This window comes from Dreissena polymorpha, chromosome 6 (genome assembly GCF_020536995.1).
Source record: "Dreissena polymorpha isolate Duluth1 chromosome 6, UMN_Dpol_1.0, whole genome shotgun sequence".
Taxonomy (NCBI): domain Eukaryota; kingdom Metazoa; phylum Mollusca; class Bivalvia; order Myida; family Dreissenidae; genus Dreissena; species Dreissena polymorpha.
In genome coordinates, this window is record NC_068360.1 from 56,790,157 (window position 1) to 56,817,813 (window position 27,657).

The following is a 27,657-nucleotide window of genomic DNA, read 5'->3' on the forward strand; positions in this document are numbered from 1 at the left end:
TTTGTATCAATGGCTTTCCTGTCTTAGTGCGACTTCGGTAATGAACGAGAGATTTTCATTTAATCCATCAGAATTCTTGAACATGAAGCTGTCAAAACACATCGTCGGATACACACGACTAATGCATTCCGTTACTCTCCAGAAAATGAACGTGGGTATCCGACGATGGTCAAAACAGTGCATGTTGATGGGTCATTACACAAGTATGCTTTTGAATATGGCAAATAAATAGTTTGATTAAACATTTGGTTATGGTTCATTTTTGTATGTATTTGTCTGCAAATTAAATTGTTGTGGTCACAAAACTAAGTGCATTTGGAAAAGATTTGATGATTTACAAGATTTCAATCCTAAAAATGTCAATTTCATACGTATTTTATTCAGAAACAAGGGGCTATTACTATAGTAATTCTGACCAATACTTGCCTTAATATTGATTTAATTGAAATTGTATTTTGTAAACACTGGAAAAGTTTAGTGATAGTTGGATGACAAATAGAGTCTACATCCTAAATAATATCAAAGATGCATGTTTCTGATGAAAGGCAATTACTCTGGTGTTTTGGTGCGACCTCGTTTAAAACAATATTATTATTTTCAAAGAAAAACTGTGCAAGACGTGTTAACTTTTGATGAGAAATAAAGAATATAGCCTTTAAAATTTCGAATTGTGAATTTGTATTTATCTTCAGATGAATGGTAATTATAGTTAAATGTAGCGTAACATTCGCTGACTCTTTCTTAAATCATTTACATTTTGAATGTCTTCGAACAAAGAAAAGTTACTCCTTTATGATTGGCCTAATGTCTTATATTTGACTTCACTTTAATCTAAACACTGTACCAGATTGCTTAAGAATGGGTGAGCTATGGAGATTTTACCGTGAACAATGTAAGCTGTACGTGTTATCCTTCACTTACAATTCGAATAACTCAAATTTGAACTGTTTAGTGTTCGTCTAACCTGATTATCGAACACAAACTGTACACATCTGTTAAAGATTGCACGGAAAATGAAGTATGATTGGTGAAAGAATAGGATGTATCCCATTTTGTTACGAACACGGAGGACGAAGTTAATAATGCGCTCACCTGAAATCACAGGAACGAAGACGTTCTGTAATGTTTATAATGTCTCAGTACAGACTGAAGAAAACTGCCCAAAACACCTGGTCCCTTGAACACACCACAATCTTTTTTTTCAATTCAGCCCTGATAGCATAACAGCACAACTGTTAATGTTCTGAGCCGATTTCGCAATGATAAGGTAAAATTTGACTTCAATAAAGTGTTTGAATGGTTTTACCATAGTCCCATAAGCCACGCTTTTAAATGGACATGAACCAAATATCACTTGTCTGATAAACAATTCGAACGAATGTTTTGATATGTTTTCGTGGTGATTGGGCAATAGAAGTAGCATCTAGAGTTTCAAAAAGCCTTGTTAAAATTTCACACTGTTACTATTTTGAGAGGTGAATAAATCAATGAACTTTAACATATTTGGTCTTACATTATAACATGGTCTTAAATAAGGTTTTCTTACATCAGTATATAGTGTACAATCCATAACAAAGTGGTATCCATCTTCTAAAACATTGTAATAAGGACATTTTCTTTCCTATAAGGAATAGCTATTGGTTTTTGCCATCTACCCGTTTAAACTTTAAGCATTTGTGCAGAGACTCCAAATTAAGACAGGGTCATTCTGTACTTTGGAAAGTTTACATCACTTAAATAGGAATGAAATTTAAAATCGATATTAATATGTATGTTTTTGCTCTAGTTGATTCACTCAATTCGGTTTTGCTTTTTTTATAAACATATCTGTAACTCTTACTCTAATTTTTTTTCAAAAATATATCTACATCCCCTATCCTTGATTCAGCCACACATCGGTAAAACCACAATTACCTAATATACTTGTTACCATGTATTCCCGAGATTTGTTATTTGGGTATGTTTCTAATTCTCGAAAAACAATATCATAAACAAAGTTTACATATTTAATATCATTTGTGTTTATTATCTTTAACCGATATCTATTACAGTAATGCTATGACTGACAGATAAAGATGTTCTTCCCAGTTATCCATATATAACATTATTTTGTGTTTGCCTTCGGACTCCTAATAATACTTTGAAATACTTCGATTGTATTCGTTCTATCGTGATATTGCTCTGTAATCCCCATATTTCGAAGCCATAACTTAAAACCGGGTAAATTAATATATCAAACATTTATAACCTGTGCTGTATTATTATGTTATAAAATTTCGACAAATATTGTCTTAATTTAAAAATAGCTTTCAAAGATTGTCAAGCGTTTTGAAAAATGAGCCCCCCTGAGGAAAAAACCAAACCCAAAATATGTAAGGGTATCAACAATTTCTAAAACGTTGTTATCATATAAGAATCTCATAATTCGTCACCCTTGTGAGTTTACACGTGTGAATTTACCAATAACTGTATCTGTACCACAGCGGCCGTTTACTATCCTTAAACCTGTCGGTATACACAAATCTAGTAATATTTTACCATATTCATTTACAGTTTCATCTTGACTGTTTCGTTCAATTGTATCATCCATTACATAATCATCTGGCAACATGTTTAAAATATGTTTGTTTTCATATTTTGCTTAATCTGGCTTAATCCCAACCCGTGCATTTAAATCCCCACACAGCATAAAGTTACAATGATTACCATACTCCTGATCGAAATAAATCATATATAATTTTAAATAAATTAAAGATGTTTGCATCATAAAAAATTTCTCTACTACTACCTTGAGGCACATAATATCAAACCGAGAAAAACTTCATTCGACATCGTACTATCGCATTGTCGCCATCGTACTATCGCTCTATCGCATTGTCGCCCTCTAGATTTTATTGTGTAACCACGATGGCATTAACGGTATTCCGTACCTTTGCGCAGTCAATTCCACGAGATCCCACGCTTGATTTAACAATAGATTTATTTTTCGAATTCGATACAACGCACTTTTGAATGGGGGATTTACATCGCTTGTCGTGTTTACATTTTTTGAGTTCGGAATCCTCTGTTGTATGTTGTTTTTATCGGTGTTTGTGATAGAGACAGTTTCTGCGTACGACGGTTCCTGTTAGAGTTTCATTTTATGTCACCAATCTATTTAACGACGGTTACATTACGACCAAGGAATGACAACTCTGCGTGGAGATTGCTATGTTACATGTTATGGTTTTGTTAACATTCTCGGTATATTGGAATTCCGATGGATTTTCCGGACGATCTGATTCTTCAAATATTTTCTCTAACTTGCACTTCCACTGGTAGCCGTGCCTACCTCGTCATCTATCACTGTATCTGCCGAGTACACTCTTTCTTCTTTGCCTGTGTTTTGAGGTATTTTATGTTCATTTTTGTAAGTATTAACTACTACTAATATGTCATGACCTAGTACTTGAAACCAGTCCTATCAAGTCCAAATGGGCTCCCTTATAGTATTTTCCATGATTGTCTCGTTGTCCACGTAATCCCTGAAACGTACTACCATGGGTCTTTTAGAATCTCTACTCTTATGGTAAAAACGGCGTGCTCTATCTAACAATATGAAAATCATTGGTGTCAATATCTAGCACATCGCTAATAAAATTCAAAACAAGATGTGTGCTGTTACCTTTCAGTCTCTCAGTGAGTCCGTATATCACTTTGATGTTATCCCCCGCCATAGGCGGGGTATATCGTTTTGGCGTTTTCCGTCCGTCCGTCCGGCACTTTTGTGTCCGGAGCCATATCTTGAAAGTGCTCTGGCGGATTTCATTGAAACTTGGTATGAGTATACTAGTATATATGGATAAGAGGATGATGCACGCCAAACGGCATTGTACACCATCTGTTAATAACGCCGTTATGGCCCTTTGTATCTTGAAAAAATTACTTTTTAATATAAGCTCAGACTGTATCTCCATTAACACATGAGCCTGAGCCATGAAACTTGCCATAGTTGTTCTCAATCATCTGGGGGTGCTTCACATTCAACAGCCATAATCATAGGGGCTTAGAACATGGCCATTTGTATCTTGGAAAAAATGCTTTTTAATATAAGCTTAGAGGTTAATCTCCATTAACACATGAGACAGAGCCATGAAACTTGCCATAGTTGTTCTCAATCATCTGGCGGTGCTTCGCATTCAACACACATAATCCTAGGGGCTAAGATCAAGATCACACTTTGAGGTCAAAGGTCACACATTTGATGAATTATTCATTATTTAGTCATTTCTTTAGTATGCATCACGGGATTCTGTAATGGCTGTCCATAATTGTTTTCCATTATTTAGCTGAGTGTCAAATATAAGATCCAGGTTACTAGGGTTATGGTCAAAGTCACACACAAAGGTCAAAATCACACATTTTGATTAAATATGCCTTATTAGGTAAGGATTTTACAATACTTAAATGGATTCTCAAAATGTCCTGATGTTTGTTCTCATTTATCAGCAGTGCTAGACCTATGTATTTTTTATCAAAGTCAAGGTGTCACATCAAAGGTCACACATTTGTAGAAATATTTATTATTTAGCCATTATTTTACAATGCATCAGTGGATTCTGTAATAACCTTCCATAATTCTTTTCCATCTTTTAACTTGATGCGTGTCGTATGTAAGATTCATGTCTAGGGTTAATGTCAAGGTTCATGTCTAGGGTTAAGGTCAACGTCACACAATAATCTTCATGTAAGTTCATACGATTCACACCAAGAGTAAATATTACACAATTGCTTCATGTAAGGTCGTACGCTAAACCCCATAAACTGACCAGCATGTTTTCCAGAATTATATATACATCTTTGTACTTAGACATTACATGTTAGAGATTTTGTGCTCCAACAAGGGAGAGCATATAGTCGCTGACTTGTAAGTCCTTCCTTCTCTCAAAATTTTATCTGGAGGATATTGTTTTGGCGTTGTCCATACGTCCAGAAAACTTTTGTGTCCAGAAACATATTGTTGAACTGCTTTCGTGCATTTCAATGAAACTTGTTTATACATAAATGAATTTCATTTATCAAAAATTATATGTATAGAATGTTATGTTTTAAGTTTTTGATTTTCCCAAATACTAATGATACACACATGTTGGACCCATGTTCACCAACAATTCTTAATTTCTTGTACATTTAGACAAATTACTCCTGCCCCTCCCGCTAAAGGCGGAGGGATATAGAATCGGCGTTGTCCGTCAGTCTGTCCGTCTGTCACAATTTTTAAATTGGAGGGGGATATCAATTCAACGAATTATTTTGTTCCTCTTGCTTCTAGACTCTTCATCTATAGTTTTGTATGTTAGCACTTTGGATTTCAGCCTTTGATTTTTGAGGATTCTCTAAATTTGAGTAACTTTGTCACTAATTTCTAGGTAATTCTTGTTGATACACTGTATTTCCTTGTTCCATTAACCCTGCTGATGTTCAATTTCACTATTTGTTGGATAATTTCTGTTCAGGTGCTCAAATATAAATGTGAGTTTATCATCTACTGTCATTTTTGCAAATGAATTTGAGGAAATAGACCCACCTGATCCCCTTGTCAAATTTTCTCTTCTTTGATTTGTTTAGAGTTTCAAACCCGCTATCGGCGACATTTTGACCTTCCGTAAACCTGCTCTTTGTTTCAAGCCCCAGACTCCGTTTGGAGGATTTAAAATGAGCGGACAGAGAAGAGGAATGTAAGTAAAGTCACAATATCTAACCTTCATATGCTTATTTGAGCAAAAGTTGAAATAAAAATATTCATTATTTTTCTCGGCAAAAGTAGTATGTTATCAGAGCTATGATCCACCTGTGTTGAGTGTTTTTTTATTAAATATAGGCATATTATTCGCTTTTATACAAAACTGTAAGCAGCTGAACATACTTTATTCTTTCGTCCTTTCAGTGGCGAATACGCCCTGCAAGAGTACACCGAGGTGAAAACGGTAAGAACTGTATTTAGAGCATTTCAGTAACGTTGAAAGTAAAAAAAGATGCGAATACAGTCATTGAAATAAGCTACTTTGTAAATAAAGTATACGTATCGAGTATATTTGGAATTAAATTCTTTATACGATCACAACTATTAATTATATATAAGTAAGAAGCGGATAACTTCACGGCTGCAACATTGTAATGATCCTTTCAACCACTAATAATATTGCACCTAACTTGCAATATGCAGTAACCGCTTAACGTTCAATAAAGGACGACTTGGAGTTCTGATGCGAATGAATTAAAACGCGAAGATTTCTTCAACCGATCAATAGCGATAGTGCTATAAAGATATGTCTATATTAAAATGATTTGATAAATATTTCTGCAATTTTAAAATGAACTAGTTTACTACCTGATGTGTTAAAATTTGGGACTTATTTCTGCATTGTTCACGAATATTGTAATACGGCTAATTGTATTATTTTGTCTTTTAAAATCAACGAATATACTGTTAGACTCTTAGTATATTTTAACATGTTGTGTTTGTTTCTCTCAGGTGACCATCAACTTTCCAGATAAATACACGTTATTCTGCCGGTGAAGTGATTCCACATCAACTTTCCAAATAAATACACGTAATTCTGCCCGTGAAGTGATTCCACATCAACTTTCCAGATAAATACACGTAATTCTGCCGGTGAAGTGATTCCACATCAACTTTCCAGATAAATACACGTAATTCTGCCGGTGAAGTGATTCCACATCAACTTTCCAGATAAATACACGTAATTCTGCCGGTGAAGTGATTCCACATCAACTTTCCAGATAAATACACGTAATTCTGCGGGTGACGTGGTTCCACACCGACCATCAACTTTTCAGATAAATTACACATAATTCTGCGGAAGACGTGATTCCACACCGACGCACAGCTGTTCATACTGCATCTTTATGTAGTGACATTTATAGACAAGACACCTCTACGTTCATCCACATTGTAATCGAGAGAACACATTGAAGCATGAATATTGACGTTGAACGTGCCTGTGTTACCTTAAATAAACGTGAGCGTTCATAGCATCATCCTACATACAAAGTTCACTCTCTAAAAACCGACCTTTGTAAACCGGAATCCTCTGTAAACGGAACAGAGACTTAAACTGTATGGGGTTAAAATTTATTGTATAGTATAAAAGCATAGTCGATGTAGTACACGATATATATTACTATTTTAGCAGTTTGATATATGCAAATAAAGCAACAAACAATTATATCTTTACTGTACATATTTTACTTATGAGGTGTCGTGAAAGTAGCCGGGTGGCGTGTCTCAGGATACCTGTATATATGCATAGGTTATGTATTCTGGTACCCATGTGGCGATATTAACATCGCGCTTTCGCATCGTATTCTCGCAATCTTGTACGGTATTCTCGCACATTTGCATCAAATCCTCATAAGCTCGCATCGTGATTTCGCAAGATGCCCAGTTTGAATTACACGGGCGAGAACGCTAAAACACGATTCGAAGGGTCAAAATTACGATACGACGTCGAGAAATTACGTTACAACATTCGAGAATACGACTCGATACAACGTAACAGCGATGATATATCATGGGTTGAATATCGCGATATCTCATCGTGGTTTCGTTATATCGAATCAGCATAAATAGTAACTCCGTTATATCAAATTTCGGTTGCATATGCACGAGCATGTGATATCATCGTTGTTTTGATCTTAAATAAAAATGTCGCTGGATGGCGCACAGATTCACGTAATCAGTATATCCTGGCATTATTTGTTTAAGATGTTAATAAAAATTAAAATGATTTTAAATATCCCTAGATCAAAAACAACTTCTCATAAGATATCGAAATATTGGAACTAGTAGAAACATTTGATTATTAAAGGGGTGTACTTCCGATTTTCTTTGTTTTTTGCTTTGATTTGAATTGCACATGTTATTGTAGACAAATAATTCATGCCTGTTTAGATTTGAATAGTAACACTGATAGGCCAACTATAATCAAATTGATAAACCTTTTGTTGTAAACACTTACGCTTGTATTATTTACGATGTACACTTTATAATAGTTAGCGCCAAGAGCGGAAACTTTTAATGGCATAAAATAAAGTACACTGACTTTTAGGCAACATGCGTTGAGAATACAATCATTGACTCTACAAATTGCTCACTAATATTCAAGAGAATTTGTCACTGAGGCGTAGTTTTGAAAAATGACATTACACGTTGAATGAAAGAAATAATTTACTTACTGGGAGACAACCACTGCAATGACAGATGAACATCTGTTCAGATCCTGGAGGATTATCTGTTTGTGACTTGTTTTTTTAACCCATATAAGCCTAGTGGACTCTCCAATCTTTCTAATTGGATCAATTTATTTCCAAAATTAGGAATGTCTAGTATATTTATTTCTTTATTTAGAATACAGAAATTCTCTTAAGCAAACAGCGCAGACCCTGATGAGACGCCGCATGAGTCTACGCTGTTTGCCAAGGCCATTTTTCTAGACGCTAGGCATACATGGGTTAAATTTATTGAGAATTATTGCATTTGTCTACAAATATGGTAAACACAAAAAATAATTTAACCATGTAAACATTTTCTTCAAATGTCATAGTATGTTGCCATCAGTCCAAGCCGAATTGGTGCACAGCGTTCAAATTGACCCCTTGACAAAATTACGTTTTATTCAATTCCTTACACACTTATGAGATCTATATTTTCGTCCTTACAGTATCTATTAATTTTCCGGGATCTTTTGAAAAACGTATTTTATTTTTTTTAAGTCGATTAAGCGTTCATAACGTGATGTCGAGGCTTATGCTTACGTGTAACAGATGAAACAACAAGGATTATTTAAAGCAGCCCATTTTAATTTTCTGAAACAGTACCAGAACATCTTTTGTTAATTATGTTAAAACAATGCATAAATAAATAAGCATGCACTGTTAATAATAGTTAACTCTACGTTTTGAAACAGTAAGTATTTTAATCAACTCCAAAACATAACACAATAATAATAATGAGGATATAGACTAAGGAATAATATTTAATTATTTATTTTAGTATACGTGTAGTATTAATGTTCATTTTCATGTATTAATTAGGCCTTTCAATAGATAACACATAATTATTTACATGCCGATTAATCCAATACAACTAACAATATATTATTGTAGCCATGAAAATAAAAGGCCAGTCAAAGGAATATCAATCTAACTATGAATTGATTTAGCTAGTAAACAATATACAAGTTTCAAGTTTGTATCTTAAGTGTAAAAAATAAAATAAATAGCAAACTCCTAATCTGACACCGTACCAGAACTGACTCTGGCAAACGAGTTGAGGGTGGTTCTTAAATGAGTCGCGTTCTGTGAAAACTGGGCTTAATGCATGTGCGTAATGTGTCGATCCAGATTAGCCTGTGCAGTCCGCACAGGCTTATCAGGGATGACACTTTCTGCATTAATGGTATTTTTTGTTTAAAGGAAGTCCCTTTTTACCGAAAATCTAGTTTAAGCAGAACGTGTCGTCCCTGATTAGCCTGTGCGGACTGCACAGACTAATCTTGGACGGCACTTTACGCACATGCATTTTTCCCAATTTTCTCAGCACACCACTTAAATGCTTTCAACTACAACCCAGCATGTTTTGGCTAGACACGTGCTGAGAGTTATTTAACTGATTTTTCGTGAATAAATATCGGGCTAAAAGAGCAATATTTGTTTGTTTCATGTTATATTTTGTAATCGAATACGGGTTTACAATTCTATCATTGTTTAATTTATTCTAATTATATTTTTTAATAATTATATTAATTATAAACATACAAATAATTTATCATATTTATTTATAACAAATGATTTAATGGCTATTTTATCAGTACCACACCTATACTAAATTATAATTCATATTTTAATAAAATGGGTCGCTTTAATTTTAGATTAGAGCGGGTGCTCCTAAATCTGACCATGTTCTTGATTCCGAACAAAATAAAAAAAAAATATCCAATCATGTGCCGTAAAAGATATCAGGAATATGACGTAATTATTTTGATATCACTTCCTTTTTCTTTCTTTTCGGTGCCATTTAGGTTGAAAGGTGCAGCCTGTTTTTCAGAAAAAAAAATTGCCGATATACACAGCCTTTCGGTAAGTGAAATTTTCTGATCGCTAATTTTTTACACTTTTTTGCTAAGTTTATATCAAAACACATAATTTCGTTTCAGTAGCGTTCTATGAAAAACAATAATCTAGAAACACGTTCTGATCATGTGGGACACTGGTAATCAAGATGTAGGGTTGTGTAACGGAGGAATCGATAGTGTTCGGTTATCGGAATTACATACCACATTCAAGGACTGATCCAATTACCGAACGATAGACTAAATTTTGTCAAATATAAAATACACTTTTTTTATTTTGCAAGTCCGATGACTTATAATAACTGGTTTTTGCAGTAATGAGCCGTCAAATTGGAGTGAAGAGGCAATCATACGACCTCTGTATGATGGATCAAGCTGCCGAGGTTGTTAGAAGTAAGTGTCTTTGTCAAGCATCTAAAACATATAATGTCCCGAAAACAACATTGCATGATCGTGTCAAAAACAAGTTCAGCAGTTCAAAACTTGGCATGAAAACGGTGTTGACACCTGTAGAAGAAGCACGGTTGGAGCAATGGGCCCTTCACATGTCTCGAATCGGTTATGGGAGAACCCGAAAGAAACTCACACATGTGGTAATGAAAATAATTCTAGAGGATGGCAGGAGGACCCCTTTCACGGACAACCGACCTGGCCGAAAGTGGATGTATGTTTTTTTGCCTGTCGCCCATCTCTCAACTTGCGCACCACTGTCCAGCTTTGAAAAGAGCGTGCTGTCATAATGGATGCCTCAAGAATTATTTTAACCCTTTATGCGAAACGAGAATAAGCCATAGACCCGAGCATTGTGTATTAAGCGAAAGATTTCGCCATGCAATACGATGACGATCGATTGCTCACACTTGTTGATGACATCAACGCGATTTCTGACAACAACTCTGCCTGGTTTGAATAGAGACTGGTTAATTTTCGCCAAAATATTCGTATATTTATCCGTCAGTCGCACAATTTCCTTTATTATGTAATGTTTATTTGTGAACTTTGGATAAATAACAAAAATCTGATTGTGGTAATGGATTACAGTGTTCTGTGCATTCCCACCAATTGACAGTAAGTTTGGTTAATGAAAAGATCGGTAAAAAGGTAAAATAGTTGAATATTGTCTGGAGGTTTCGGTAAATTATAATTGTATAGTAAACAAAGGGCGTGAATAACTGTAAAGTACATGTATCAACATGCGTGTTAATATCCTTGTTATGTCTACGTATTTTAAAATATCAATTAACCTGAACCTCCAGATCTATTGCGCTATATTACCTTTTTACCGAACTTGTTATTTACCGAACTTACATGTAATCGTTTTGATTACGGAAATTGTTTTTAAGTTGGTATTTTTCAAACTGTCAATTAAATGGATTCATCGGGATATTTTTTTAAAAAGGTCATCATGTTCGGAATTAGGAACACTTCTGTTCGGAATTACGATCAATCATATGTTTGGAATTTGGGACAGTTGGATGTGCGTATGCTTTGTAAATAATTTTTGGACCATTTAGTTCTATATTGGACTAATGTCAACCATATGCACATATCTTTTTGATTATTGTCTCCCTTTGATTGAAAGTTATCGTAATTCCGTACATCATTTAAAGTGGCTTAAGTGTTCGGAAATAGGTACACCCGCTCTTCTTTTTTTTCGAATATATATAAAGCTATGAGCTATTAAGTAGTGAATATATAATAAATATGTGAGGGTAAATTACAGAGACACATTAAGTAAAACTTGCCGAACAGTGACACAAACAAATGTACAAGACAATACACGTACCAAACGCACTCATGTGAATAACACTACGGTCAACGGATTGGAACCCGCAAAACGATAGTGGTTTTAAGCGGTTGCTAGGAGATCCATAGCTCATATTGGATCCAGAATTATTAATTGAGCATGTAAAAGTAAATAATTCACATCATGCCGTAACGATTCAAATTAAATAGCAATAGAATATAAAATATTGCATTTTAATTACTATACAACTATTCAATGGTTATTTACAGACCAATGAACTAGAACCGTAACTTCTGAGGCACGATGAAATGAAAACAAAACGAGTATCAACTACATCTCGTCATTACTGAAAAGCTTTAAAGAAGTAGTATCATATACTCTCTGATTATACTCTTTTAATTGACGTTTCGGCATAATGCCTTTATCAAAACAATGGAAATGATATGTTAACTACTTTTTTACGTCTTTTGACTGCACAATTTAAATAACAAAGAAAAATGTTTTTAAACGTCAAATGACGTTGTACATGATGACGTCATAAATGGCGTTATATAAAATGGCGCCAAAAAATGTAAAAATTCGCCAAAAATGAAATGACGTTAAACACTTACATATTTTGTCTTAATCTAATGTTAAATAGGTGCTTTATATATATAATAACTTGATATTTTACAATAAAACAATCATCATCATATGTAATTATAATCTACCTAAACTTATTATCATAAATTAAATAGGGTAAACTTATTTAATGACTTTAATTATTTCAATCCATATCTATGTAAAATATTATAATGATATTTGATTAAATAATCATATATACTTGCTATTCTATATATCATATACACATTATGGATAAGATAAATTGCATAAAGTACTATTATTTTTACATTCATTTATGTTGATGATTAATATAAAATGTTTTTCACATATATTTTTTACAAGATAGTTTCCCGTAGCAGGACATCAAGTTGATTTTTTTGTATTTAGTCCATTTGATGATTGCGTTTGAAACTTCTTTATGCATTCCAATTCTTTAATAAGTCTGTAATAATGGGAACTGTCTCTTATTTGTGTTAACACTGATGCACCCATTTCCTGCACTCTGTGGCCAGCACCATTGAAATCTTCTGAGATTGGTTTATCTCTTCGTAGCCGCACGTCAGCACGTCAGTTCTTTGGCACGTTCCTTTAATGATCTGGTTGTCTCTCCGACGTATACCATCTTTTGGCATTTAATACAAAATATACCGTACACCAAGTTATAAATGTAACAGTTCTGTTTTATTGCTTCGTTTGGAATTTCCTTTTTTGGGTTGTTATGAAAACCTCTTTTCAACATTTTACAGACTATACAATTAGTCTTACACGATTGTGGTATTAGTAGAAAACGTTTGTTTATTTCTTTATTTGTTTTTCCATGAACTAAAATGTCACCGATAGTCCTTTCTCGTCTGTATGCAAATATTGGTACCTCTGGGAATACATTTTTCATTCTGTCTGATTTATATAGTTTGTCGGTATGTTTACGAATAATTAAGTGGATATTTGGAAGGTTGTTAGAATAAGTTATAGCTAGTGGCACTCTCTTGTTGGCTGTTTTATTTGTTTCTTTCTTCTTAAGTTAGTCTTTCCTATTTAAATTATCAACTCGGGATAATTCATGGTTTACAAATTTATTTGGATATCCTCTTTTCTGTAGATTCTGTCTTAGTTCTTGTTTCCGATGTCTGTATTTGTTTTCGTCAGAACATATTCTTTTTAAACGTATTCCTAATCCATAGGGTATTTCTTTCTTCACATTTGTTGGATGGTCTGAGTCATAATGGACATATTGATGTTTATCGGTTGGCTTTGAGTATAAATCAGTTGTTATTTTATTATCTTCTAGTTGAATTTTTGTGTCTAAGAAGTCTATCTGTGTTGTGTTCCATCTTAATTCTACTTTGATGTTGTCATGTATTTTGTTAGCATAGTCGAAAAATTTCATGAGTTCGTCAATTCCATGTGTCCATAGTCCAAACCCATCATCTATGAAACGTTTATAGAATATTGGTTGTTTATTGTATTCAGATAATTGTTCATCCCATTTTCTCATGTAACAGCAGGCATAATTTCTCCCAAGTTTCGATCCAATAGCTACTCCCTCTTTTTGTCTGTATTCTTGTCCACAAAATTCGATCACATTATTTTCTAAAACAGTTTCAATCATTTCAATCACCGCTTCAGTGTTAATGGTCTTAGTACAGCGTTCATTTAAAGCTTGTTTGCACTCCTCTAGGCCCTCTTTCTTTGGAATCGATGGGTATAACTTGACAACATCAAAACACTATAAGTATAAGATAATTCCTTCTGGTAATGGTGTAGTTACTTCTCTCTCTATAGCGTTTAAAAATGCTGTGGTGTCTCTTATATAGCTTGGTGTTTCTATAACATAGGTTTCGAGCTCCTTTTCTGCTACGTCTGCCATTCTTTCAGTACTTGTTCCAATGCCATTTACGATTGTTCTATACGGGTTGCCTTTTTATGTATTTTTGAATTTCCTTTGAGTTTCCCTCTTGATGGATATTTGGGTATCAAGTATTGTTGTAAGTTCTTTGAGATAATGCCGTTTTTAAATAGTTTATTTGCTAGTTGCTTTACCTTTTTGTTTGCATTTTCAAGTCCATTCCCTTTTTTTTTCATATTATGTGCTGTCATTAACTTCATTCCTGAGTTTTTCTACATATTCATTTGCGTCTGTTATCACCATTCCAGAGCCTTTGTCTGCAGGCCTTATTATTATACTGGAATCATTTAGTAAAGTGTGCAATGCTTTGATATTTAACTGTCCATTTTCTTTTATGCCATTTAGAATATCATTTTTAACTGCTTATATATAAGCATCCAGCAACTTTTTTCTACCAGTTTCAGGAGTAAAACGGCTTTACTTCTTTATCTCATATTCCTCCTTTTCATTTTTCCTTTCTTGATTTTCATCATTATGGAAATACTCTGCGAGTCGCATCCGTCTCTTCCATTTTGCTAGGTCACTGTGTATCTTTGATAAATCTACGTGGTTTATAGACGGTACAACAGATATTCCTTTGGATAATAGACTTGTTTCTGCTTCTGTTAACTTTCTTGAAGACAGATTTGTAACAGTGTCAAGACTATTATTATTTGTTTCAATTGTGTCTTTTTTGCTGGTTTACTTTCACAATTGTTTTTAGTTCTTTTATCGTTTGATTTAAGTTTTTGTGTATCAGACTCTTGCATTTTTCTATTTTTCTTATCTTGATAGTACATTTTATGTTGCAACAGGACTCCATTGCAATATACACTATACAATAAGTCTTAAACGATTTTGGTATTAGTTGAAAACGTTTGTTTATTTCTTTATTTGTTTGTACAAAAGAAATAAACAAACTAATACCACAATCGTGTAAGACTAATTGTATAGTCTGTAAAATGTTGAAAAGAGGTTTTCATAACAACCCAAAAAGTGAAATTCCAAACGAAGCAATAAAACGGAACTGTAACATTTATAACTTGGTGTACGGTATATTTTGTATTAAATGCCAAAAGATGGTAAACGTCGGAGAGACAATCAGATCATTAAAGGAACGTGCCAAAGAACACGAGGTTGACGTGCGGCTACGAAGAGATAAACCAATCTCAGAAGATTTCAATGGTGCTGGCAACAGAGTGCAGGATATGGGTGTATCAGTGTTAACACAAATAAGAGACAGTTCACATTATTACAGACTCATCAAAGAATTGGAATTCATAAAGAAGTTGCAAACGCAATCACCAAAATGGACTAAATCCAAAATCAACTTGATATCCTGCTACGGGAAACTATCTTGTAAAAAATATATGTGAAAAACGTTTTATATTTATCATCAACATAAATGAATGTAAAAATAATAGTACTTTATGCAATATATCTTATCCATAATGTGTATATGATATATAAAATAGCAAGAATATATGATTATTTAATCAAATATCATTATAATATTTTTCATAGATATGGATTGAAATATTTAAATTCATTAAATAAGTTTACCCTATTTAATTTATGATAATAAGTTTAGGTAGATTATAATTACATATGATGATGATTGTTTTATTGTAAAATATCAATTTATTAAATATATAAAGCACACATTTAACATAAGATTAAGACAAAATATGTAAGTGATTAACGTCATTTCATTTTTGGCGATTTTTTACATTTTTTTGCGCCATTTTATATAACGCCATTTATGACGTCATCATGTACAACGTCATTTGACGTTTAAAACATTTTTTTTGTTATTTAAATTGTGCAGTCAAAAGAGGTAAAAATGTTAACATATAAGTTCCAATATTTTGATAAAGGCATTATGCCGAAACGTCAATTAAAGGAGTATAATCAGAGAGTTATAATTATTTAATATCCCTTCGGATAATTCTACTGAGCTAGTGTCGTATAGTTTACCATTCAGATCATCTTGACAATATTACAAGTGACACTGTTGGAACATTCCAATAATATACCATTTGAATAACTTACATTTTCAATTAAAATTACACTAATAACTATATTTGAACGTATAATAATAATAATATACTAAATTTCAGCAGGAAAACTATAATTCATGTTAGAATACAATGAACATCCAGTATAACAGTACAACATAATACAATACATGATTCAAACTATAATTGTAAAACAACATGTTGTCCTCAGAAATTTCTCTAGATTTTAACACGGATGTCGACTTTTGATTAATTTGATAGGAATAGTTTTTTTAAATGTTAAAGAAATAAATTGCATCGTTCAAATGTGCTTGATCATAAACTGGTTCGATTATAATTTAATCGCTTTAAGGATTTTTGAAATGTTAAAAAGAGATTCAGAACAATCAAACAAAAAACAGTTTTTACAAAAGATTGAACGTAGAACATTGTGTATAAAAAAAACAACTGCGGTATAAAATGAGAAGCTAAAGATAGTTGAATATCGTTCTCAAGAAGAAAAAGAAAACAAAACATCAAATTAAATAAACTTAATTTGTAACTCGCAGTTTTAATGCACACACACGCATGCATGCATGCACGCAACGCACACACGCGCGCCCAGGCGCACGCACGCATACACACATATTTTTTATATATGGTTCAACTTTCAGAATGCTTACTTTTTTATGAATGTACTTAAATGTAATTAATTCCCTTATTGTAATTAAATTTCGGTGGTATTTTAATAAGCTTTGTTTTAGTTTTTGCAAAATTTATAGCTTTGAACTTTTTGCAAATACAAAAAGGAAAACTATACAAATGAAATATTTTGTTGCAACATGAAGTGCTAGGAGAGAAACTTAACGCGGTATTCAGAGCATTGTAATTCTTACATACATTACATGTATCATTCAAAATGAAATTTAACAAGATGAAAATGAAAGGTGTATGTAGTATACTTAAATCATATATAATAATTAAAAAAGTTTCAATTTTAAACTTCAAGTCAATCATATAAATTAAACAAAGGTCATAGGGCAGGCATTTGAAGTGATCCGAAAAAGGAACACTTCCCTAGTGATAGTAGATTCCATTCCTAAAATGTCAAACATACTGCGGAGTATCTGTTATGAGAAAAGCTGAGTTGATTTTAAAAATGATTTAGGATTCGTTCGATATGGCTTTTAATATCGAAACGAGTTTTTCAAAAAAGTATATTGTGATGTTTCCAGAACGAACTTAACAAAAACACTGACACTCTTCTTTTTAAATTTAAGTATTAAAAACAAGTTACAATTGGATCAAAAATGTCAATCTTATAATAACATTGACAAACATTATAAGGAAATATCAATGCATCTGCTTTTACAAAAAAAGTAAAATTATCCTATGTATTGAAAATTGTACTTGTAAGCGAACGATGTTGTGTATTATTTTTGTTTGTTATTTAGGAATACATTTTAAATATAAATAATCAGAAAAAATAACAATGTAGACATTTTGATGATGACTATCGCGTTTTGACGTGGTTTGCCTTTCTGAAAAGACATTCATTTTAAAATGATACAAATAATGAAATGTACACATGTTTGTATGTTTTAAATAATACGTTACATATCATGAACAAACTAATTGATATACGACCATATACATCATTTATAAGGACAGAAAAAAACAGTATTGAAACAATAAGGCATGATAATGTTTTTTCAATAAAGCAATATAAATTCATATCGAGTTATTAATTGTCTTTTTCCAAGAAATAGTTATTTGATGATAAGTAATTGAATTTTATATATAAAAATGATTACATAGAAAATACTACATTAAGTATTAATTTAAATGAAAACCAAGCAAGAAACTTAGGTGATCACACTTAGGCAAACTTAATCGAATTGATGCAATATACACAGCTTTAACGTTAAGTTTGAACAAACTTATATCAAATCAATACCCTAGAAATATTAAGTATCGGTCATTTAGCCACAAAACAGCAACATATTTACATATTTCGCATTATCATAGCATAGCTGGCAAACATCCAATCTAATCTAATATTCCAGAATATTGAAATGCGTATCACAAAGTAAAATTAGGATCCGTTAATGTTTCAGTTCCATTCGTTAAGATTTGTTCAACCATATACTTTACCACAGGTTAATTTATGAACCATTAACATTGTGACCCTAAAGCAGTCTTTTCGAACAGTTGTTTAATTGAATTGTCGGACTTCGGAATTGTTTTATGGTCCGAAGTTTTTTTTCTAAAGACTTTGTACTCCCCTAAACGAAAGACTATTGCTAAATCATGAATTCCAAAACAAACATTAAATAAATAAATGCCTGATAAAAAAGAATTTATTTGAATGCAATGTCTACAATCATTTAAAGAACATCTTTTCAAATGAAATCGTGTGAACAAAATGACATAAGAATTCAATGTTTAATATTTTGCATTTGATTTAGAAAAACAGGCACATCTATTCATGCATGTCAATCAGTATGACACTTTTTATGTCATATTAAAACTAGTTCACATTACCGAATAGACATAGTTCACATAAACTAATAAGCATATGCATAGTGTGTATGTTTAATTAACATTTTCAATTTTGTTTTTTGCCAGAGATGGACCTGAAAATGGAGTATGTGCCCTCAGTTGTGATTAATAATGTCTTGAACTATTTTAAATCCTGGAAAGTCCATGACAAAAATGCCAAGGCAACCATTGTGATTTCTGACTTAACGATGCACTGTAGGATTACTACGACGTGGGCAATCCGCTAACCATGTATAGCTTGTGAACGTTATGTACATTTCTTTTCTACCCCTTGCAGCTGAGGATGCTTTGTCTATGTTATCATTGATGCCATCAATTTTTGTGCGCATGAGTCGGGTTTCCAGATATCACAGATGGCCATTCCACCATAATTTTCATACTTCATCATATTATCATTTCCTTCGATTTTATAGTCTGCCAGAATGACCAACTTCCCTCTTGCTTCGCAAAGGGTTGGCATTAATCTTTGGTATAAGACAAAACCCCGAAACCTCTCCAAGAATGGTTTCATCGCATCCCTTAACTCATGTGCTGCTAACTTACTGTTTTCTTCTGCAATCCATACGATAACGCATTCAGTTGGGTGAATTTGAAGAAAGTTTACACAGCAGGTCAATGTATCCGTCAGAGTACCAAGTTTATAGCCACCATGATTGAGCAACATATCACCATTGGAAGCCTGACATCGAATGTCAAGAAATCTTATTCCCATATTCAGCTGAATTCTTAATACCCAACTCTGACACCAAACCCATAGTCCCTCTACTCCACCATAAGAATAATACAAAGTATTATGTGTGCCAAGAATAGACAACTCTGATAGAAACTTAGAATCAGGTACTCTCTTCATCCAATCTGCGTTATGTCTTTCTTGACCCGGATCGTCGGTAGAGCACCAAAAATCAGGATCCTTGGCAATTATATTACCCATGACTGCAGCATAAAAAATAAAGTTGATTATCATATTTTATATTGTATGAGTTTGTTTTCAGATTAAGTGCACAAACGAAGGTCATTGAACAAATGGGTTTCAGTACTTAAAGAAACTTGATTAAAGAAAGGGCTTGAATATTTCGCGCTTAACGTCACCTTTTACAATCAATATCGTGTTATTTTGTTAGTTTTTCGTTATTATTAAGTATTATTTAAACCGTGTGTTGAAATAAGTGTTTGCATGACAAACGCTATTCGACATGGTTCAGTGTGTTGCTTTCGGATGCAATGAGCGTCCGGACAAAACTTCGAAATACACGCACCGGATTCTATACCTTAAAATGCTTTTATATTTTCTGAAATTGCACGACAATATTCTAAATGTATTAGTCTTACTAGACACACGGAATCGATTATTTTTATGCCCCTTAATGTCCATTGGATATATATATGGATTAATTCAAAATTCGAATATTTATTATACATCAATGGTTTGGTAACAAAAAACAACGTTATTTGAACCCTTCGCTTATTAACTAATTAAGAACTAATAGATGAATCAGCAGAGCAGCTATAAAAAGGACAATTACATTTCAACTTATAAATAATTCTGGCTATGGTCTTGGTCACCAAAATATTGAAAGTGTCAAAAATATTGTATGTGCTTATTAATAATATTTCCTCAACTTAAGAACACTAAGAAAGTATGAGAGAGTCAAAAATAACTAGGTAAACTTACTTATACTGATATTGAACCCAAATAATGTATTGTTAACTATTACGACTAGTAACAGACAATTTTTAAAACTAATAAGAATACTATTGATAAAAATAATGTTTTTTACTTACACCAACCTATATGTTATATTGAAATATTCACAATGAAATATAATATTCGTAGGGTTTTGTGCATGGATCATAATTATTAGTTTTGATTTCATAAACTACTAATAGCTTTGCGTTTGTAAGTGATAATAATTATCTGGATAGAATTTAAGGTCACGACGAGAAGGATTGCTTTCTTATTTTCTTAACTCTCGCAAATATCTATAGCAACCACCATAAGGTAGATCTCAAATTGACACAAGCTACACGTTACCAACTTATTGCAAGTTACTGTTAAATGTATTGTATAAGCGGATGTTTCCCAAGTTGATTATGGCAGACACAGTGTGGTAACAGATAAGATATTAAATTAAATCAACTTTGTATCATAAACATTACTCGCTATATGACTAGGGTCTAACACAGGGCTGCAGCACCCTGTCGTGCCAATGTCACACTCTACTCCCTTTTGCATACACTTTGCCCTCGTTTTGATTTCACCCCACTATTTTAAAGGAAAATGTCTTTGAAGTTTCAATAAATTCATTCAGAATTCGTTAAAATATGCGATGCTTGTTGATCATTATTAACCATACAACGTATTCATATTAAACGCGATTAAACTGTAGAATTACAAATAATGAAATCAAAATAACAATTGTGTTTCCTTCCGGCGTGTGCATTAAACAAAATCGGAAAATTGTATTTTTCCCATCCGTACTTCAAACACGTTCGTCATATTGAGCATCGGAAAGAGATTCATCGCTCTCCGAGTATTATTCAGCAACATATAACTGACAATCACTATATACCGTCTTATACATGTACGTTTCAATAGAAAATTCTTGATAATCACTATCATATTCATTTTTCATCTTTTTTCTTACTAACGTGCCAGGCATTTCATATCCAGAGCCATATTATGCCGGTTCGTTATTTAGGGCAATTGAACATGGTTTGAACCTACGTCACTACAAGTTTGAATGAAAATTGCGAGTACCGTAGATCGGAGTATATGAAAACTCGTTTTCGCTAATTACACCGTCATTGCATCAAAGAGAGGTGCGTTAATGAATTTATATGCACTAAAATCGATAAATAAGGGGTTTTACGGGTTTTAAAAAGCATGGCCTTGCTCCTTAAAGTAAACAATTTTTTTTCTTGTCAAGGAAAAATGGCAGAATCAAAACTGCACAAAACCAAAAAACAGGTTTTTGTTTGATTATATCAATACCGCCACGAAATGGTAGTTTTGAAAAGAGCTTTTTAAAGCGACTTCAATGATGTATGAAACGTTTGAGGTAACTCTTGGATTGTACGTGACTATTAATCAAATAGACAAGAGCTGCATCGTTACCTATCAATTTGCTTTCTTTGGTGTTTGATGTTCTCTTGAACTGGTAGGGTTTGGATTAGCCACTCGTCTCGAACTCTCCACAATAATGCTGGCTTAGATGTGGATTTCAGGACTTATAGTACGGGACAGGGGAGCTGACAGCCATGGCAGATAACTATCGTATATCAGCCATCAACCTCTGCAAAGCAAGACACAATCACCAGTTCAAGAAGTAATAGTGGCAATTTATTTAAAAGTAATATTATTTCTGATATATTATTGTATTTCATGCAATACCCTTTAACACTTATTTTCTCAGCTCTAATCATTTTGAACTGCAGCAGCTAAATGTGTTTGTGTTAAAAAAACATAAAACAGTTCATGAATCCGGTTATTGGTTCCCCTGCGTACATGAGCCATGGCCAAATAATGTTATGTTGACAACCCGGATAATGGTTCCTTCGTTATTGTAAAAACCCAGACAATGTTTCCTGCATTATTTTGACAATTGGGCGATTGTTTGCACGTTATTTAAACTACTTGGACAATGGCTCATGCATTATGTCGACAAGTAGATGATGGTTCCTACATTATATTGACACCTCGAGGATTGGTGCTTACCTTATTACCGCCCGGACATCAAAATAATGAACTTTATTGTCGAAACATGACCTTAATAAATTGACCATGCATTAAAATATATCAAAACATACTTGGCATGACTGTCCACGTATATAAGTAGATGTGTCGTATACTGTTACCGTCAAATCAAACGCAAAATAAAAATAATTATTAAATGTGAACAGTCAGACAACATTTTTTCATAAATACGGATTGCAATGCATTGCAGGCGTTTACAAGAACACCGGAGGTCATAAGGCGTTCAGCTGATACAATCAGAACACCGAGAAAGTTCTGAACAGGTAGTGTTAACAAAATGCTCACCTTTTACAAATTAGAAAAACTGCCCCACCACATGTCAGCCATGTTTATGAAGGGACCAAAATCATGTTCAACCCCGGCAAAAAAGAAAGAACCCAACCGAATGTTATCCGGATGCCCATAACCTAGGAAAGCCTCATCGTATCTGAATGAACAAGAACATCTGACCCATTTTATCCACCAATTATAGTTTAATTAAAATAATTATAATAGTTATTATAATAGTTTCTTTACATATATAAAAGGAAAACTGCCTCATCGAATAGCGCTTACGTTTTATCAACGGACCTGAACCATTTTTAGACTTGGCCGAGATAGCATTAGAACAAATATTCTGATTTTATTGCAAATCGCGGTGCAGGCCCGCCATGTTTAAATTATTGGACTTCAATATTTTACGATATCGAAATATACTGAATGTATCTTATTTATAAGACTATTGTGTGGACTTGCAGGATAAAATATCAATAAGCATATCATCGGACTTGTGAATGAATTGTCATCCCATCAGAATATGTTACACATATTTGTTTTGGCGAACGTTACCTATGATTGAATCGAAGTACTACCACAAGGGCGATCATGTACCGAAAACGAAACAACACGAGCAGAAAATATTGAAGCGAAGTAGCCACTAATGAAGATTACGCGCCAGGAAAAGGAATCAATTCAATGATGTTAAAGTCTCTATAACGCTCATACATTCAGTATATTTCGATATCGTAAAATATTGAAGTCCAATAATTTAAATATGGCGGGCCTGCACCGCGATTTGCAATAAAATCAGAATATTTGTTCTAATGCTATCTCGGCCAAGTCTAAAAATGGTTCAGGTCCGTTGATAAAACGTAAGCGCTATTCGATGAGACAGTTTTCCTTTTATATATGTAAAGAAACTATTATTATAACTATTATAATTATTTTAATTAAACTATAATTGGTGGATAAAATGGGTCAGATGTTCTTGTTCATTCAGATACGATGAGGCTTTCCTAGGTTATGGGCATCCGGATAACATTCGGTTGGGTTCTTTCTTTTTTGCCGGGGTTGAACATGATTTTGGTCCCTTCATAAACATGGCTGACATGTGGTGGGGCAGTTTTTCTAATTTGTAAAAGGTGAGCATTTTGTTAACACTACCTGTTCAGAACTTTCTCGGTGTTCTGATTGTATCAGCTGAACGCCTTATGACCTCCGGTGTTCTTGTAAACGCCTGCAATGCATTGCAATCCGTATTTATGAAAAAATGTTGTCTGACTGTTCACATTTAATAATTATTTTTATTTTGCGTTTGATTTTGACGGTAACAGTATACGACACATCTACTTATATACGTGGACAGTCATGCCAAGTATGTTTTGATATATTTTAATGCATGGTCAATTTATTAAGGTCATGTTTCGACAATAAAGTTCATTATTTTGATGTCCGGGCGGTAATAAGGTAAGCACCAATCCTCGAGGTGTCAATATAATGTAGGAACCATCATCTACTTGTCGACATAATGCATGAGCCATTGTCCAAGTAGTTTAAATAACGTGCAAACAATCGCCCAATTGTCAAAATAATGCAGGAAACATTGTCTGGGTTTTTACAATAACGAAGGAACCATTATCCGGGTTGTCAACATAACATTATTTGGCCATGGCTCATGTACGCAGGGGAACCAATAACCGGATTCATGAACTGTTTTATGTTTTTTTAACACAAACACATTTAGCTGATGCAGTTCAAAATGATTAGAGCTGAGAAAATAAGTGTTAAAGGGTATTGCATGAAATACAATAATATATCAGAAATAATATTACTTTTAAATAAATTGCCACTATTACTTCTTGAACTGGTGATTGTGTCTTGCTTTGCAGAGGTTGATGGCTGATATACGATAGTTATCTGCCATGGCTGTCAGCTCCCCTGTCCCGTACTATAAGTCCTGAAATCCACATCTAAGCCAGCATTATTGTGGAGAGTTCGAGACGAGTGGCTAATCCAAACCCTACCAGTTCAAGAGAACATCAAACACCAAAGAAAGCAAATTGATAGGTAACGATGCAGCTCTTGTCTATTTGATTAATAGTCACGTACAATCCAAGAGTTACCTCAAACGTTTCATACATCATTGAAGTCGCTTTAAAAAGCTCTTTTCAAAACTACCATTTCGTGGCGGTATTGATATAATCAAACAAAAACCTGTTTTTTGGTTTTGTGCAGTTTTGATTCTGCCATTTTTCCTTGACAAGAAAAAAAAATTGTTTACTTTAAGGAGCAAGGCCATGCTTTTTAAAACCCGTAAAACCCCTTATTTATCGATTTTAGTGCATATAAATTCATTAACGCACCTCTCTTTGATGCAATGACGGTGTAATTAGCGAAAACGAGTTTTCATATACTCCGATCTACGGTACTCGCAATTTTCATTCAAACTTGTAGTGACGTAGGTTCAAACCATGTTCAATTGCCCTAAATAACGAACCGGCATAATATGGCTCTGGATATGAAATGCCTGGCACGTTAGTAAGAAAAAAGATGAAAAATGAATATGATAGTGATTATCAAGAATTTTCTATTGAAACGTACATGTATAAGACGGTATATAGTGATTGTCAGTTATATGTTGCTGAATAATACTCGGAGAGCGATGAATCTCTTTCCGATGCTCAATATGACGAACGTGTTTGAAGTACGGATGGGAAAAATACAATTTTCCGATTTTGTTTAATGCACACGCCGGAAGGAAACACAATTGTTATTTTGATTTCATTATTTGTAATTCTACAGTTTAATCGCGTTTAATATGAATACGTTGTATGGTTAATAATGATCAACAAGCATCGCATATTTTAACGAATTCTGAATGAATTTATTGAAACTTCAAAGACATTTTCCTTTAAAATAGTGGGGTGAAATCAAAACGAGGGCAAAGTGTATGCAAAAGGGAGTAGAGTGTGACATTGGCACGACAGGGTGCTGCAGCCCTGTGTTAGACCCTAGTCATATAGCGAGTAATGTTTATGATACAAAGTTGATTTAATTTAATATCTTATCTGTTACCACACTGTGTCTGCCATAATCAACTTGGGAAACATCCGCTTATACAATACATTTAACAGTAACTTGCAATAAGTTGGTAACGTGTAGCTTGTGTCAATTTGAGATCTACCTTATGGTGGTTGCTATAGATATTTGCGAGAGTTAAGAAAATAAGAAAGCAATCCTTCTCGTCGTGACCTTAAATTCTATCCAGATAATTATTATCACTTACAAATGCAAAGCTATTAATAGTTTATGAAATCAAAACTAAAAATTATGATCCATGCACAAAACCCTACGAATATTATTGTAGCGTAATTGCGTATTGTTCGTGGAAAAGACACAGTAACCAACAAAGTTCATTTCTGATTTCTTTGCGTTTTATTTCTGCTTATTAACACAACACAACGTTTCCAAAATGTTTGTCAAATACAAGATACATGCGAAGCCCGCAATGGGCCCATCCCGCGAAAGCCAGCAATAATGCGACTTGTATGTTCGGCCGTTTAAGTAAGACTGTCTATAAATATAGATATAAACAACGAAAGCTTTGATAATTGTTATGTGTACAATTCTGATTGGCTGTGTAACGTCACGTGTCTACATGTACAATTCTGATTGGCCGTTTGTTAAGTCACGTGTCTGCAACCTAAATATACGTATGCAACGGACACCTAACGAATACATACGGAAATGACCGAAGATTGACACATACGGTAAGCAAATATTCGTGTCCGGTAATTATAACCCGAGACTAATGATTTGTTGATCCAGATGATTGCCTATTTAAGATTTATGAAATGTGGTACAAATTTCGATCATTATATAAATCCAACAATGCCCCAAATGTGCGTTTTGTGTGCGTTATGTTACACAACTTTCCCCCTTAATTTGATTTTTTTATATTTTATGATTTAAAAAAATCTTTTAAAATTTTACTATTGAATTACTAATTAAAAAAAAAAACTACATTCATATAAACACACTCAAATGATGGAAAATATGCGGATAACAATATGATTTCCTTGACAAGCATCTCTGCTGAAATAAATAACATTAGTAATTGTTATACAATTTAAATGTCAATCAAAATGTTGTGTAGAACATCATCTGTTGATCGTTGGCCATCTGTACATCTGGTGTCGTCCATGTTGTCTTGAAGTTGTAGCTCGCGGCGAATACGATGTTTCATTGAAGTCATTGCCGCCGTCATGAAGATAAGTCGATTGTAGGTTCGTCCGTGGCGATTGGAATGCGTTTGTTAATTCAGCTCTGCTTTCCGATGTTTAACTTGCGTCGTCGATTGTCGTTTCCGTTGTATTCATCGTCGTTGTTGTTTTCGTTGTCGTTTGTACGTTTGTTGATGGTCCCAGCGTCTTCGTTTCTCTCGGGACATTAAGATCTTCTATTGGCCATAATGCTCACGAGGTATTAACTATAGCAGTGTTCTCCTTGATGTCTTAGGCCTCGGAAGTATCATTCCAAATTCGTTATCTACGCACGTCAAACAGTTGAACGGCTGCATCTACTCTATAGTGTTTAACGTCACAAGTATTGTGTCCAGTGTTGCGTCACTTGTTGTCATTCGAAATCTTCTGGCGTTGGTCTTCTTTTAGCGATAGAACCAGGTATTCACTTTGAGAGTAAACGCCGTGATGTTCCAT

General features: G+C 33.6%; 2 protein-coding genes across 3 annotated transcripts in view; both read left to right on the forward strand.

The window, feature by feature from the left end:
• The window catches only part of LOC127833487 (aldehyde dehydrogenase 1A1-like), a 38,267-nt gene extending 31,038 nt beyond the window's left edge, over positions 1 to 7,229 (forward strand). The window contains exon 14 of the mRNA XM_052358764.1: positions 6,515 to 7,229. Coding sequence (XP_052214724.1) covers positions 6,515 to 6,559 — 45 coding nt within the window. The 3' untranslated portion in view covers positions 6,560 to 7,229. The remainder of the gene's footprint in view (positions 1 to 6,514) is intronic.
• The window catches only part of LOC127833488 (aldehyde dehydrogenase, mitochondrial-like), a 315,090-nt gene that overhangs the window by 112,558 nt on the left and 174,875 nt on the right, over positions 1 to 27,657 (forward strand). The window lies entirely within an intron of this gene.